Source organism: Anabrus simplex, chromosome 3, assembly GCF_040414725.1.
Source record: "Anabrus simplex isolate iqAnaSimp1 chromosome 3, ASM4041472v1, whole genome shotgun sequence".
NCBI classification, from domain to species: Eukaryota; Metazoa; Arthropoda; class Insecta; order Orthoptera; family Tettigoniidae; genus Anabrus; species Anabrus simplex.
In genome coordinates, this window is record NC_090267.1 from 14,723,141 (window position 1) to 14,736,267 (window position 13,127).

At 38.8% G+C, this 13,127-nt stretch overlaps 1 protein-coding gene across 4 annotated transcripts in view; it reads right to left on the reverse strand.

Moving 5' to 3' along the window:
• LOC136866946 (zinc finger protein OZF) overlaps nt 1–13,127 on the reverse strand; it is a 54,132-nt gene that overhangs the window by 38,656 nt on the left and 2,349 nt on the right. For all 4 annotated transcript variants that reach the window (XM_067144037.2, XM_068226958.1, XM_067144036.2 and 1 more), the window contains exons 2-3: nt 12,119–12,189; nt 2,977–3,108 (exon numbers count right to left, since the gene is read on the reverse strand). In XM_067144037.2, coding sequence (XP_067000138.2) covers nt 2,977–3,108; nt 12,119–12,184 — 198 coding nt within the window. In that variant the 5' untranslated portion in view covers nt 12,185–12,189. The remainder of the gene's footprint in view (nt 1–2,976; nt 3,109–12,118; nt 12,190–13,127) is intronic.

Genomic DNA, 13,127 nt, shown 5'->3' on the forward strand with positions numbered 1-13,127 from the left:
GTAACCATGAAAATAACCTATATTCTCATCATTTATACTCGGGTTCATTCTATGATGTGGGACATGAGTGACAAGCCCTGAGAATTATAATTCTCGATATTTATAGTAGTTTTTATGCATCGCGTATTTCCTTGATCGTTTGTAATAGTTATAAAATGTCGGATCAAACAAATACATTCAATAATATTTAAAGTTGTGGTACTATCTAGCGGAAGTATACTTACACTAAACCTGCAGCCTTGTGAAGGGAGCAGGTATATCTAGATGAGAATGAAGAAAAAACATGGTAGCAAAAGATCTTAGATGTCTACGCTAATTAAGAACTAATATTTAAAGGCCCGCATGAAGGAAAGGACAAGAAGATACTTACACTATAATTCCAAACATGAAAAATAATTTCTATGTACTTAAGTAAATACACCAGTGATATAAATATGTAATGAAGTCAGTCACACCGGTAGTATGAGTAACTAAAGCCAGTTGCTAATAATCCGTACGAAGAACTGGTACTTCTGCTAGTTACTAATATAGTTGGTCCGTTATTGGACATTATAAATTTTCCAGCATCTGTATCGTCTGATGGCCAAGCAGGTATCAATTTTTTAAAATGAGACAAAGTCCCTCATAGAGCACTGCTGGTGGCTCTAAGTAGCCTATTCAGTGGCATCTACGGTATGCACTAGCCATGCATCTTGGTAGGTGTGCTAAATACCAACTGATGAGCCCAACTTAGCACACCGAAGCAAAACGTTGGCAACCAGGAATGGGTTAGCTGGAAAATTTATAATGTCCAATAACGGACCAACTATAGTGGTATTATAAATTTACTCATTAGGGACAAATATCTCAGGTCCCCTATGGGAACCATCATCTGTATCATCTGATGGCCAGGCAGGCATCAATTTTTGAAAATGAGACAAAGTCTCTCTGAGTGCACTGGCACTGCTGGTGGCTCTAAGTAGCCTATGCAGTGGCCTCCACGGTATGCAGTAATCATGCATCTTGGTAGGCGTGCTATTTACCAACTGATGAGCCCAACTTAGCACACTGGGGTGAAAAGCTGGCAACCAGAAATGAGTTAGCTGGAAAATTTATAATGTCCAATAACGGACCAACTATAGTGGTATTATAAATTTACTCACTTGGGGCAAATATTTCAGGTTCCCTATGGGAATCAACATCTGCATTACCCCAGTGAAAGTCTACTGGGGCTACAGGAAATATAGTAGTAGTTCCAGTCCTTGGGAGAAAGGAGATGAGCTGCTCGATTAAGTGGTATGTTCCGAGCTGTCAGTGGAGAGATTGCGTGGGAGAACATCAGTAGACATTTGAGTGGTGTCTTTAAAAGTAGGAAAGATCACAATTTGAAGATAAAGTTAGAATTCAAGAGGACAAATTGGGGCAAATATTCGTTTATAGGAAGGGGAGTTAGGGATTGGAATAACTTACCAATAATTTTCCAATTTCTTTGCGATCATTTAAGAAAAGGCTAGGAAAACAACAGATAGGGAATCTGCCACCTGGGTGACTGCCCTAAATGCATATCAGTAGTGACTTATTGATTGATTGATTGATTTATTGATTGTTGATGGTCCTAATTTTTAGATGGCACTGGAGGTCATTCACAATGTGTAGATAGATAGTTGTACGAAGGTTCTGTAGATGGCAGGCAAGTGGGCATGAAAACAGCAATTTTTGTAAATAAAGTTTGTTTGCCTCGAAGTGAAGTATTTCAAGTCTAACCTCAATCAGTGGGTCCTTCTGACAGAGAATCAGTCATTTAACATCAAGTATTATAGAAATAATATTGCTGGATTGCACTGAATCCGACTTTACTCAATCAATTAACTTTGTTCGAACTAATATTGATTTGAAGCGATTTCATGCTACACTATTTGTGTTGTTTGAATTCCAAGTGCCCATATGCCCACGCTGGAAATCTTTGTTCCCTGTGGTTGTTTATTGGAATGTGTCTTCACCAGTCCTCCTAAAATCCTGTATTTCCTGTCTGAATACACCTCAGGGGCTGGAAGCTGAATGGTTCTATTAATGTATTTATAAATACTCAGTGCACTTAATTCTGTTATTTTTATTTTTGTGTGGTATTTGGATAATGATATGATACCTGTATCTTGCACTTGTCATATTTTTTATTATTTGACATAATATCAACTTTGTGGTAATGTGTCAACCATTCATTTTAAAGTAAAGCTACTTTGTTATGCGAGGTTATGCTCTCAATATCATATTATAAGATCATTAACATTATTTAGGATAGAGCAAGTACTTTAAAATAAAAAATATATAAATTATAATGTATTGGGAATGGAAATAGTAGAACTAAATTAAAATCATCATAGTAGGAGAGGGGGTATGGTAAAGGAGGGGAGAATAAGACAGAAGGTGGGAGAGAGAGGGAGGGTAAACCAGTTGTGTGTTACTATTGACTTCCATCTCTATCCTATTATATCCTCTTTGAGCTGTATCATCTGATGGCCAGGCAGGCATGAATTTTTGAAAATGAGACAAAGTCTCTCATAGTGCATTGGCACTGCCGGTGGCTCCAAGCAGCCTACGCAGTGGCCTCCATGGTATGCACTAGCCATGCGTCTTGGTAGGTGTGCTATTTACCAACTGATGAGCCCAACTTAGCACACTGGGGAAAAAGTTGGTAACCAGGAATGTGTTTGCTGGAAAATTTATTATGTCCAATAACGGACCAACTATAGTGGTATTATACATGAGTGTATGATTCACTGTTTTGGTTTCTTCTGATCACTCCTTTGACAGTAAAATACAATTTCCTCAGGATCTAATATTATTTGATTTTCAATTTTTGTATCAGATACTTCCTACTCACGAAAAGGCATACAGCTTTGTGTAAGGCTTCAGGTTCAATGGCTGTGATTAGTGCCTGAGCTTGGAGTTGAGGAAGACAGATCTATAACTATTATTATTACTGGGAAAAACACTCACCTCAATTTCATATTCCTCCTTAATGCTTGTACCATCCTCTTGATCATCGTCTTCACTGGAAATTACAGGAAGTGGTTCAACCTTCACAATAGGCAGCATTTCATCAGCAAGAGGAGACGGCACATTTGGCTGCTGAAAATGTTCAGTAAATGACTATAAGTACACAAGGTGAGTCTCTCCTCTATGGCTAAAAGCAAGGATGTGATTCAGGAAGTGACAAGGAAGACATCACTGCCAAGGTGTATGGTCCAATTCACTAGCAATTTTTGTTCTAACCTGTCTGCTGCAGAGACAGCAACTGTGTATCGAGGTCTGAACTGTTAGTTCTTGGTTACAGTTATATTGTAACTAATGAAAGTATAGAGGATGCTATAGATGAACTGCCTTTAAGGTGTCCATGTATGGTAGAATTTTCCTCCCTGTACCGTCCAATGTAAGTTTGCCAGCGGCGGATATTTCAGAGCTAGTACAGAAAAATCAGTGAGCAAGTTGGAGTATGAATGGGGTCTTAAGACCTAGTATCAGTATCAGTTTTAACTAATTGCTTCAATTGCTTCTAGGATAATGTTGGACTGGAGAATCACACCTTGAACATTTTAAATCAAATTCATCCAACTGTACCATGAATGTTCCACTACTACTAATCTTGCTCTCATAACACAACACAATACACAACATGTACTCGCAGATACCTACCTCACTTACCTCTCTTCATAAACTGCCATGGATGGACTAAAACAGTTCGGAGCTGGACCCATGCGTATACAGAAGGGGAGCGAAAGGACAGGAAGGCAAGAACCCGTAACCCCATGAATAAAAGAATGGATCAAATGAAAATGGATTTTATTATCAACACACATAATATTAAACTGAAAACAAAAATGGGAAGCTGCATCGAGAATTACTTACATAACTGCAGGAAAACTGTACATCAAGTAGGATCCCATTCAATGACATAGTAAGTTTTGTGCATACGATCGCACTATTCACTTCCGTGTGACTACATTAAAAAAAGACTCGTTTCAGAAAAATAATGCGACGTGGATCACGTTATCGAGGGAATCAAAAAATGGAATCAGCACAGGGATAATACAATTGTACAAATGCACATATCAACAGTTAGCATACTTGTGCTCCAAACGAGCATCCACTCGATGCTAGCACGTCACAACAATGCCAAAGCACAGTCTCCCAAAGGAGCAGAAGCAAAGAACTAGAAGATGTTGCCACATTTACAGAAACAAAAACTTAGCACCGACAATGGAGCAGATGACAGCCTGAAAATATAAAATAGCAAACCACACATGGCCCAGGCTGGCCAACTAAAACGAAAACAGAAAAGAAAAAGAAGAAAAATTAAAATTATGAGATACGGAGAGTACTACAAACCAGGGGTGGCCACCAACCTTACTTCTGGGAACCGCAAATTTAGAAGACAAAAAATTGGGAACATGTTTAGAAAATGGTTTATAAAATGAAAACACGTTTTTCATTTTATGACAAATGAAGGGACATTTATTTTCTACACTACACAGAACATTATTTTTCAGGTACACATCAATGAATGAGATTTAATTTTTGAAAAGTGCTTTTTGAGTGTTCATTTTTGCTGTTAGTTTTTTGAAATTTTGCTGATAATTGGTAAGCGCAGTTCGCACAAGTTCACTTAAATGTTCATCAGTTCGTTCAGATCGATATGTAGATTTAATAAATTTAATCGTTGAGTACAGTGATTCACACACATAAGTAGCCCCAAAAATTGTGATAAGGCTCTTAGCACACACTTTTGTTAGTGGGTATTTTACTTCTGGAACATTCTTCCAAAATTCTATGGTAGAAATGCCACTTCGTTTGAGTCCTTTTAGTCCTTCGTCCTCTTGCAGTTCTTGTAGCAACTTTACAGGTGCTGTATCCTTTGTTATTGGTGATGAAACAGGACTGCCATCGCCCACAACATCAAGAGCAAAAGGATTTTCCGGGAATGAAAATGAAGTTTTAAGTGATCTCAAATATTAAATCTGCATTGATTTCTTCAGCAAACCAGACATTTTACTCATGTAATCTTCAGTTTCCACCTGAACGCCAGGAAGGCTTTCAGTAATTTTATTCAAACATTTGAAGTGAGAAGATGTTTTAGTCTGAAGGTCTTTCCCAAAAAGCTTCAACTTGCTATGAAAGCTAAATACAGTGTGGGCCAATTCGGAAATATCTTTACAAGGAAGATATTGCTTTGAGCAGGAGTGTGTATCAGTAAGCCAGTGTCGTGAGGTGAAGCCAGTCGCGTTCACGTATAGGCAGTAGCGAGTGTCGATACTGTACTGACGTGAATGCGACTGGCTTTACCTCACGACACTGACTCACTGACACACTCTCCCGATGAAAGCACTATCAAATGGAAGGCGCCGGAACTATCTTCACCTCCCATGTCTTACCACTGACCTACAGCGCTAATAACGTTAAGCCGCACATCACTGCTACTGACTGCCGCCAGTCGCGAGATGTCGTTAGATTCCATTAATTATATCATTTAATTTGATTCTAAGGTTGGTGCCATGAGCTGCACAAGACTGACTCAAGAGCCGCATGCGGCTCGCGAGCCTCGTTGTGGCCAGCCCTGCTATAAACCATACACAGGCACGCACACACACGTATGAACAAGAACAGAGACCCAATATAAAATCGACCCAGACCAGGCCAGCGTGTCAAGGCACGCGACGTATATTTTCACGAGGATGGCGACGGATATCATGGACTCACAAGCTTGGTTCGAACACCACAGATACAATGCTTGACTGCCGCAAAAACAGGCAAAGCTGATCCAGATATAATCGTAGCACTCATAATTTTCGTCGACCCGCTACCCGGGACATCCAAATTGCCTCACATGGACAAACACGGATTAAACTCCGCAGCGTCAAATCATACAATATAGCAAAGCTCAGCCATGATTCAGAACGATGAGGAAACAGAAGTGTATGGTCTCAAAACCCACAAACACACAGGCCCAAAGAAACAGATAGGTAAATACCACTCTCCGTTCTCGCGCGTGTGTGCACACAAAGAAAGAAAAATTTAAAACACATAAAAAATTAATTAACTAAGAACCTGCAAAGACAGGGTGATAAAAGACTATGGAAATTCAATCACATAGAACCATTCTTGTAACTACAGCACGTGAAATGAAATAAAATGAAATAAAATACCTGGGAGCAGCACATCTGGAATCTCAAAATATTTACGTCAATCAAAATAATGATTCCCAGCAGAGAGCCAAGCACTGAAGAAAGTAAATCCACGATAACAACAATTCGTAGATCAAGAAGCACACTTTAAATCCCAATTTGTTCATCATTTCTGACCCCTCCATTGTTGGTATCACGAGCAGACAATTTAACACTCGGAGAGCGAGAGACAGACTGTGTATCAGCACAGATGGCTAGAGCGCCGTCTTCGATGAGAAGCTATAAGTTTCACGTAACATTCTAATGGCGACAATGACAGTCAAGAAGAAGTAGGAATAAAGGAAGTGCACCACCAAGGCAGGCTGAAAGGTAAAGAGTATTTTGGTCATGAACAGCTACGTGTTATTCATTCATTCCAGTTTTGTAATGTGATAAACCTCTTCCACATTTGCCTGTCCATAGCCAAGTTTTTCATGTATTTCTTTCCACTGATGTCCAGCATTTTTGATATGTTTCCCTTCCTTTTCTTCGCTTCCTTTTGTTCATAATTAAACCCTGGGCAACAAAAAAAAAAAGCAGTGGTAAAAACAATTCACCACAAAGTTTTTTTAAAAAACTGAAGAAAGTCCAGGAATCTCAGAAGTTAGGCAATGAAACAGATGACAAAATATCCAAAATATGTGATATTATAAGGACTTAGTGCTTTTAACCTTTTAAGTGCCGAGTTACCAGTTGACTGTTTACTACCTCAGTCCTGAGTATTTTCATTCGTATGTAAAGAAAATAATTGTAGAACGGGCGAGTTGGCATGCGGATAGAGGCGCACAGCTGTGAGCTTGCATCCGGGAGATAATGGGCTCAAATCCCACTGTCGACAGCCCTGAAGATGGTTTTCCGTGGTTTCCCATTTTCATTTAATTATGTACACCAGGCTTGCACCGTACTGCATATATCACAACAAAGGCAGAAATATATAACATTAAATTGTGTGAGGGTGACTTTATTTCCTTAATTCCCCATTAACTGACTTAACTATGAATATCTTGATTGACCATTTATTATATTGCCATGCTGAGTGGCTTAGGCAGCTGAGGCACTGGTCTTCAGACACCAACTTGGCAGGTTTGATCCCTGGCTCAGTCCAGGGGTATTTGAAGATGCTGAAATACGTCAGCGCCATTTCTGTAGATTTACTGGCACATAAAAGAACTTCTGTGGGACTAAATTCCAGCACCTCAGCATCTCCAAAAAAAACATGAAATTAGTTTGTAGGACGTACAACAAATAACACAATGGCATGTTTCAAATGATAATGCTTCACATCTCACTAAATACTTTTATGGTTTTTGGAAATACTGAGGTGCCAGAATTTAGTCTCAAAGAAGTTCTTTTAGATGCCAGTATATCTACTGACATGAGGCTGGCGTATTTTAGCACCTTCAAATATCACTGGACTGAGCCAGGATCGAACCTGCCAACCTAGGGTCAGAAGGCCAACACCTCAACCCTCTGAGACACTCAGCCTTGTGGGCATGTTTTATGTAGCTCATTGTCCTCAGAATACAGTTCCTTAGAATCTCCTTTAACATGTCTTCTATTAGGCATTCCATAAAAACCTTTAATCTCCATCAGAAGATTGGTTGCTGTTTTTACATTTTGTGGAAATCTGTTGAATATATAAATCTTAAGAAACTTAGAACATTAGTGCTATTACTACCACTTTTTCATTTTTCAAAAGGCTAGATGCCAGAATGTTAATGATGCGAGTACTAGAAATATTATCTGACTCCTAGGTTTGAGTGCTGACACCTAGTTGTTTTTTTTAATTGTCATAGCCTGCATTATTCATTGTTGCTGCTGCGGAACTGATACTTGCATAACCACTTGCACCTTTCCAGGGCAATTCATCCTTCTTCCTATCTAATGTGTACAAGATTCCTGCATTCTTGAACCTGTTTTCAATGAAGTCTGACTCGGCTGCGTGGTCAGGATACTAGCCTTCAGTTCAGAGGGTCCCGGGTTCCAATCCTGGCCGTGATCAGGAATTTTAACCTTCATTGATTAATTCCAATGGCTCAGGGGCTGGGTATTTGTGTTGTCCCCAACATCCCAGCCACTCACACCCACACATAACACTATCCTCCACCACAATAACCCGCAGTTACCTACACATGGCAGATGCCGCCCACCCTCAATGTCTTACAAGGGTTGCACTTGGGTAGAAATAGCCGCACGAAATTATTATCTTCCATGAAACTATGTTATGAGAAACAACACAAACAACGTGATGCAACAATCATATACTCAAGAGGTTCTTCTTCTGCTTGCAGACACCTATATTTTCCGAGCTTCAAAATGCTTTATGGCAAATTTTAGTAGAGGGAATAATATTTTTCTGTTTCTGCTAGTTTTGTACTAGCACTATGACACTAAAAGCTTGCAGCCCTCTGCCCAATTAATGTGAATCGTGGCATAACTGGTAGGTGTACCAAGAGATTATATGATGCAGATTACTTGAAAGCATATATTTTGTCCTGCATAGGAGGGAAAACAATACTAATCCACCTGCGGTAAAAGTTCATGTAACAACACTTCAGCTGAAAATTGTAGTGTAGATATAGTATATTTAGATAGTGCTGTATCTTGTCTGCTATATTCGTGTGTTATCTTTCGTGTGTATCTATTAGAGCGTAGTTCTAATAATAATTTGTCTAAGCATTTAGCTTTGTTAGTAATCTCTGAGTACAGTAGTTTTGGCAAATTTCATTTCTGTTTGTGCTTAGTAGTGAGATAGGGTACCGGTAATGTAACTAGGACACATCTGAAAGTAGCTTAAAAATTACTGTAGTGTACCGTACAGTAGTATACGAGTAGCCGAATATCCTATCAGAATTTAGTGTGCTTATTTTATTATTGTAAAATATTTGTGTAGTACTGGTGTAGTAGAGGTATCCGTAGAAACTCTTACTAAAATTCTGTTGTTGTAATTAGGATAGGCTTAACTGCAGTTTGGAATTGTGTAGTTCTTGTGTATTCCTTTAGATATTCAGTAATTAACAGCAGTTTTTATCCTGTTAGGGGTTGTAGGATAAAAAATAGAATAGTATTGTAGTGTAGTCGTATATTAATTACCTTATTGTTGTGTGATATTTGAGTACTATCCCAGACAATATATCACCCCGTTCATTTATTTTTTTCAAATAAGTTATTTTATTTTTATTTTCATTTTTTTCTGTAAAGAATGGCTAAGGAGCGAGTGTACGAACTGTGGGTGTGGCGAGGCATTGAGGGGTATGAGGGAGTAGTAGGAGAGTTTGAGGGAGATAATTAGGAATCTTAAGGAAGACAGGAAGGAAGATGGTACTCCCTCAAACAATGTACAGGTTACAGTAGGTGTAAAAGAGGGAGGGGAAGGAAAGGGGGGATTTGCAGAAGACAGGTGGTCTAATGTTCTAAGGGGAAGGAGATTGCAGGCCAAGGGCTTTATTCAGGATCAGAATTCAGGACAGGTGTCTGTGCGAAATTGGTACGAGTCACTCCAGGCAGAACAACAGAGGGAAGATGAGGGACAGGGAAGTTGCTGAGATGTGTGGAAGTAGGAGGAAGGGAAAAGGTAGGAATGGGAAATGTAGAGTAGAGGATAGGAAAAGACAGGTGGAACAGGGTCATGGGAAGGAAAAAAGAGAGGAGCAAGTAGCTTCTGCAGCTATCAGGAAAGATAGGGCTGACCAGGAGGGGAGGGGATCAAATGAAGTGGGTAGGGTTGAGACTCTGGTCATGGGGGATTGCATCGTTAGACACGTGGGGAAAGTGTGTGTGGAGGAAAGGGAACCAGGGTAGAATGTTATCCAGGAATTAGGTTGAGGCAGGAGTTGAGGAAAGTAGAAGAGAGGGAGGAGGGGGAGGAGAAGGTGGTAGTGTTTCACGTTGGTACCAACAATGTAAGGCAAGCTGATATAAGTACCAACATAGTTAGAGATGTGTGGGATCTTGTAAATGCAGCACGGGTGAAGTTTAAGAAAGCGGAGGTTGTTATTAGTGGAATACTGTGTAGGAGGGATACTGACTGGAGGGTGATTGGGGACTATGGAGTGGGTATGTGGGACACTGGGAGTGAAATTTCTAGATCCTAATGGGTGGATAGGAGATAGGGATCTGCACTCAGATGGCCTTCACTTAAACTGCAGTGGTACGTATAAGTTAGGAAATTTGTTTGGAAGGGTAATAAGGAGGTACATTCAGGGAAACGGGGTGGCCTAGGGAGTGGTGATAAGGGAACAGGCAACTGGAAATCAAGTAGGGAAAACATAAAATTGTTAGTGTTGAACTGTAGAAGTATTGTAAAGAAAGGAATAGAATTGAGTAATTTAATAGATTTACCAGATATTGTAATAGGAGTTGAACCATGGCTGAGAAATTATATAATGGATGCAGAAATTTCTCGCAGAACTGGAGTGTGTATCATAGAGATAGGATAGGAATGATAGGAGGGGGAGTATTCATTCTGGTGAAAGAAGAATTTGTAGGTTACAAAAAAGTTAAAAATGAGACACTAGAAATTCTAGGTGTATGGTTCATTTCTAAAGATAATAGGCAACTTGATATATTTGGAGTGTACAGACCGGAGAAGGGTAGCACTGACATGGATTCAGACTTATTTCATAAGATAATCAGCTATGTAGGAAACGACAAGGAAAGAAATGTGATTGTAGCGGGAGATCTGAATTTACCAGATGTCAATTGGGAAGGAAATGCGAACGACAGGAAGCATGACCAACAAATGGCAAAAAAGTTAATATGGGAAGGACAGGTGATTCAGAAAGTAATGGAACCAACGAGAGGGAAAAATATCCTGGATGTGGTACTGATAAAACCAGATGAGCTCTATAGAGAAACTGAAGTAACAGATGGCATTAGTGATCATGAAGCTTTTTTGTCGTAGTTAAAAATAAATGTATTAGAAAGGAAGGTCTTAAAGTAGGACTATTAGGCAGTACCATATGGCTGATAAAGCAGGCATGAGGCAGTTTCTAAAAAGTAACTATGATCGATGGAAAATGGTACATAAAAATGTAAACTGACTCTGGGATGGGTTTAAAGAAATTGTTGAGGAATGAGAAAACAGGTTTGTACATTTAAGGGTGGTAAGGAATGGTAAAGACCCACCTTATTATAATAGAGAAATAAAGAGACTAAGAATGAGGTGCAGACTAGAAAGAAATAGAGTTAGAAATGGCTGTGCAAGTAAGGAGAAACTGAAGGAACTTACCAGAAAATTGAATCTAGCAAGGAAGGCAGCTAAGGATAACATGATGGCAAGCATTATTGGCAGTCATACAAATTTTAGTGAAAAATGGAAGGGCATGTATAGGTATTTTTGTCTGTTAGTGAGCAAAACATGAACAGATTAGTTTTAAATGATTCTTTTAAGCTTCCTTGATAACATTTTATCATCATTAGGATATTTTATCAACTGCACAACAGCTAAGGAAGTTGAGATCTTGCAGCAACTGAAAGCAGCATATGATCCAGAGAAGCTGCTGCTCATGATTCTAATTCCTTACAAGCAGGACTTTCAATGCACAGATTTCAACTTACTATCAGCATTGTGTGAGGAGATCAACATGAAGGTGTACTTGTAATGTTGTCATTTGAAAGTGATGCCTGGACATCAGTGACGGAAACTGAATGAAAATTATGGACTAGCTGATATCTATAGACTTATTTTCATATTAATATATTCAATACCCATAAATTGGAGAACATTCCCTATTCTGTCCTATTACAAACACATTTTTAAATATATCCACCTTTTGTGAGTAGCAGTTTGAGAGAGTCCTCACACCTGAAGTTTTTACATTCAATTGCTAGTGAAGGTGATTTTTGTTTAAAGAGGAAGTATGACTAGGTAAACATCCCCTTTTATCATTTGGACACAACTATAATAAAAGTTCACTTACACAATCAGCGATCTCTGATGCACCCATCAGCCATCCTGACTCACACTTGATGTGTGGCTCGTCCATGCCGTCTGAACAACATACAAAATTTAAAAATTAATGTTATAAACATGGGAAGATCAAACAATATCTTCAACAGAATTATTTAAGCCCTTTTTTGATTATTGAATTCAGGGCTCAGAATAAAAGATATGATCAACTTCTGAATTTATACCTTATCAAAAAAAGTCAGACAGCACAAAATCACCTACAACTTGCGAGATTGTCCAGAGCATTGATTACTTGATTAAGAGTGACAATGAATTATGTAATGGATTACAAATAAGGTTAAAACATATCCCCATTCACGACTATATACTACCACATTTACCAAAATATGTATGCAGGTTTGATTACTTCAACAGTCTTCAGTCCAAAGGCAGTTACAATCCCCTACAGTTTCATCAAAATCTGGAATGGAACTTATCAAGAAACTGAGTAATGTGGTAGTTTTGCATGGTTTTCCGTACTGAACGAGGAGCTAAGATGTATGTCAACGAAACCAACTGAAATCAATATTACAACTTTACTTAATATAAACATAACATCAACCACACCTACATTGCCAGACTTCTATACAATATATCACAGAAATGGTGAGTTACTGGCATCATTTATACCTCAGTCACTTTGATAATAAGGAATAATCAAGATTAAAGTGAAGGAAAAGAAAATGGCATGGAAAGCATCTAAGACTGAAGAAAGTAGAAGAAAACATGTGGAGACATAGAATTTGGCCAAAAAAGTAGTGGAGGAAGAAAAGAGGAAACGGTGGGCCTTATTCACACAGAAATTGAGAGATGATATGCAGGGTAGTAAGAAATTACTGTATGGTATCTTAAGAAACAAGAAGAGAGATCAAGTAAACACCAGATTTGTGAAGGATGAAGGGGGCATAATATTAACAAAGCCAGAAGAAATAAGAAATAGATGGAGAGATTATTTTCAGAAGTTGCTGAAATAAGAAATG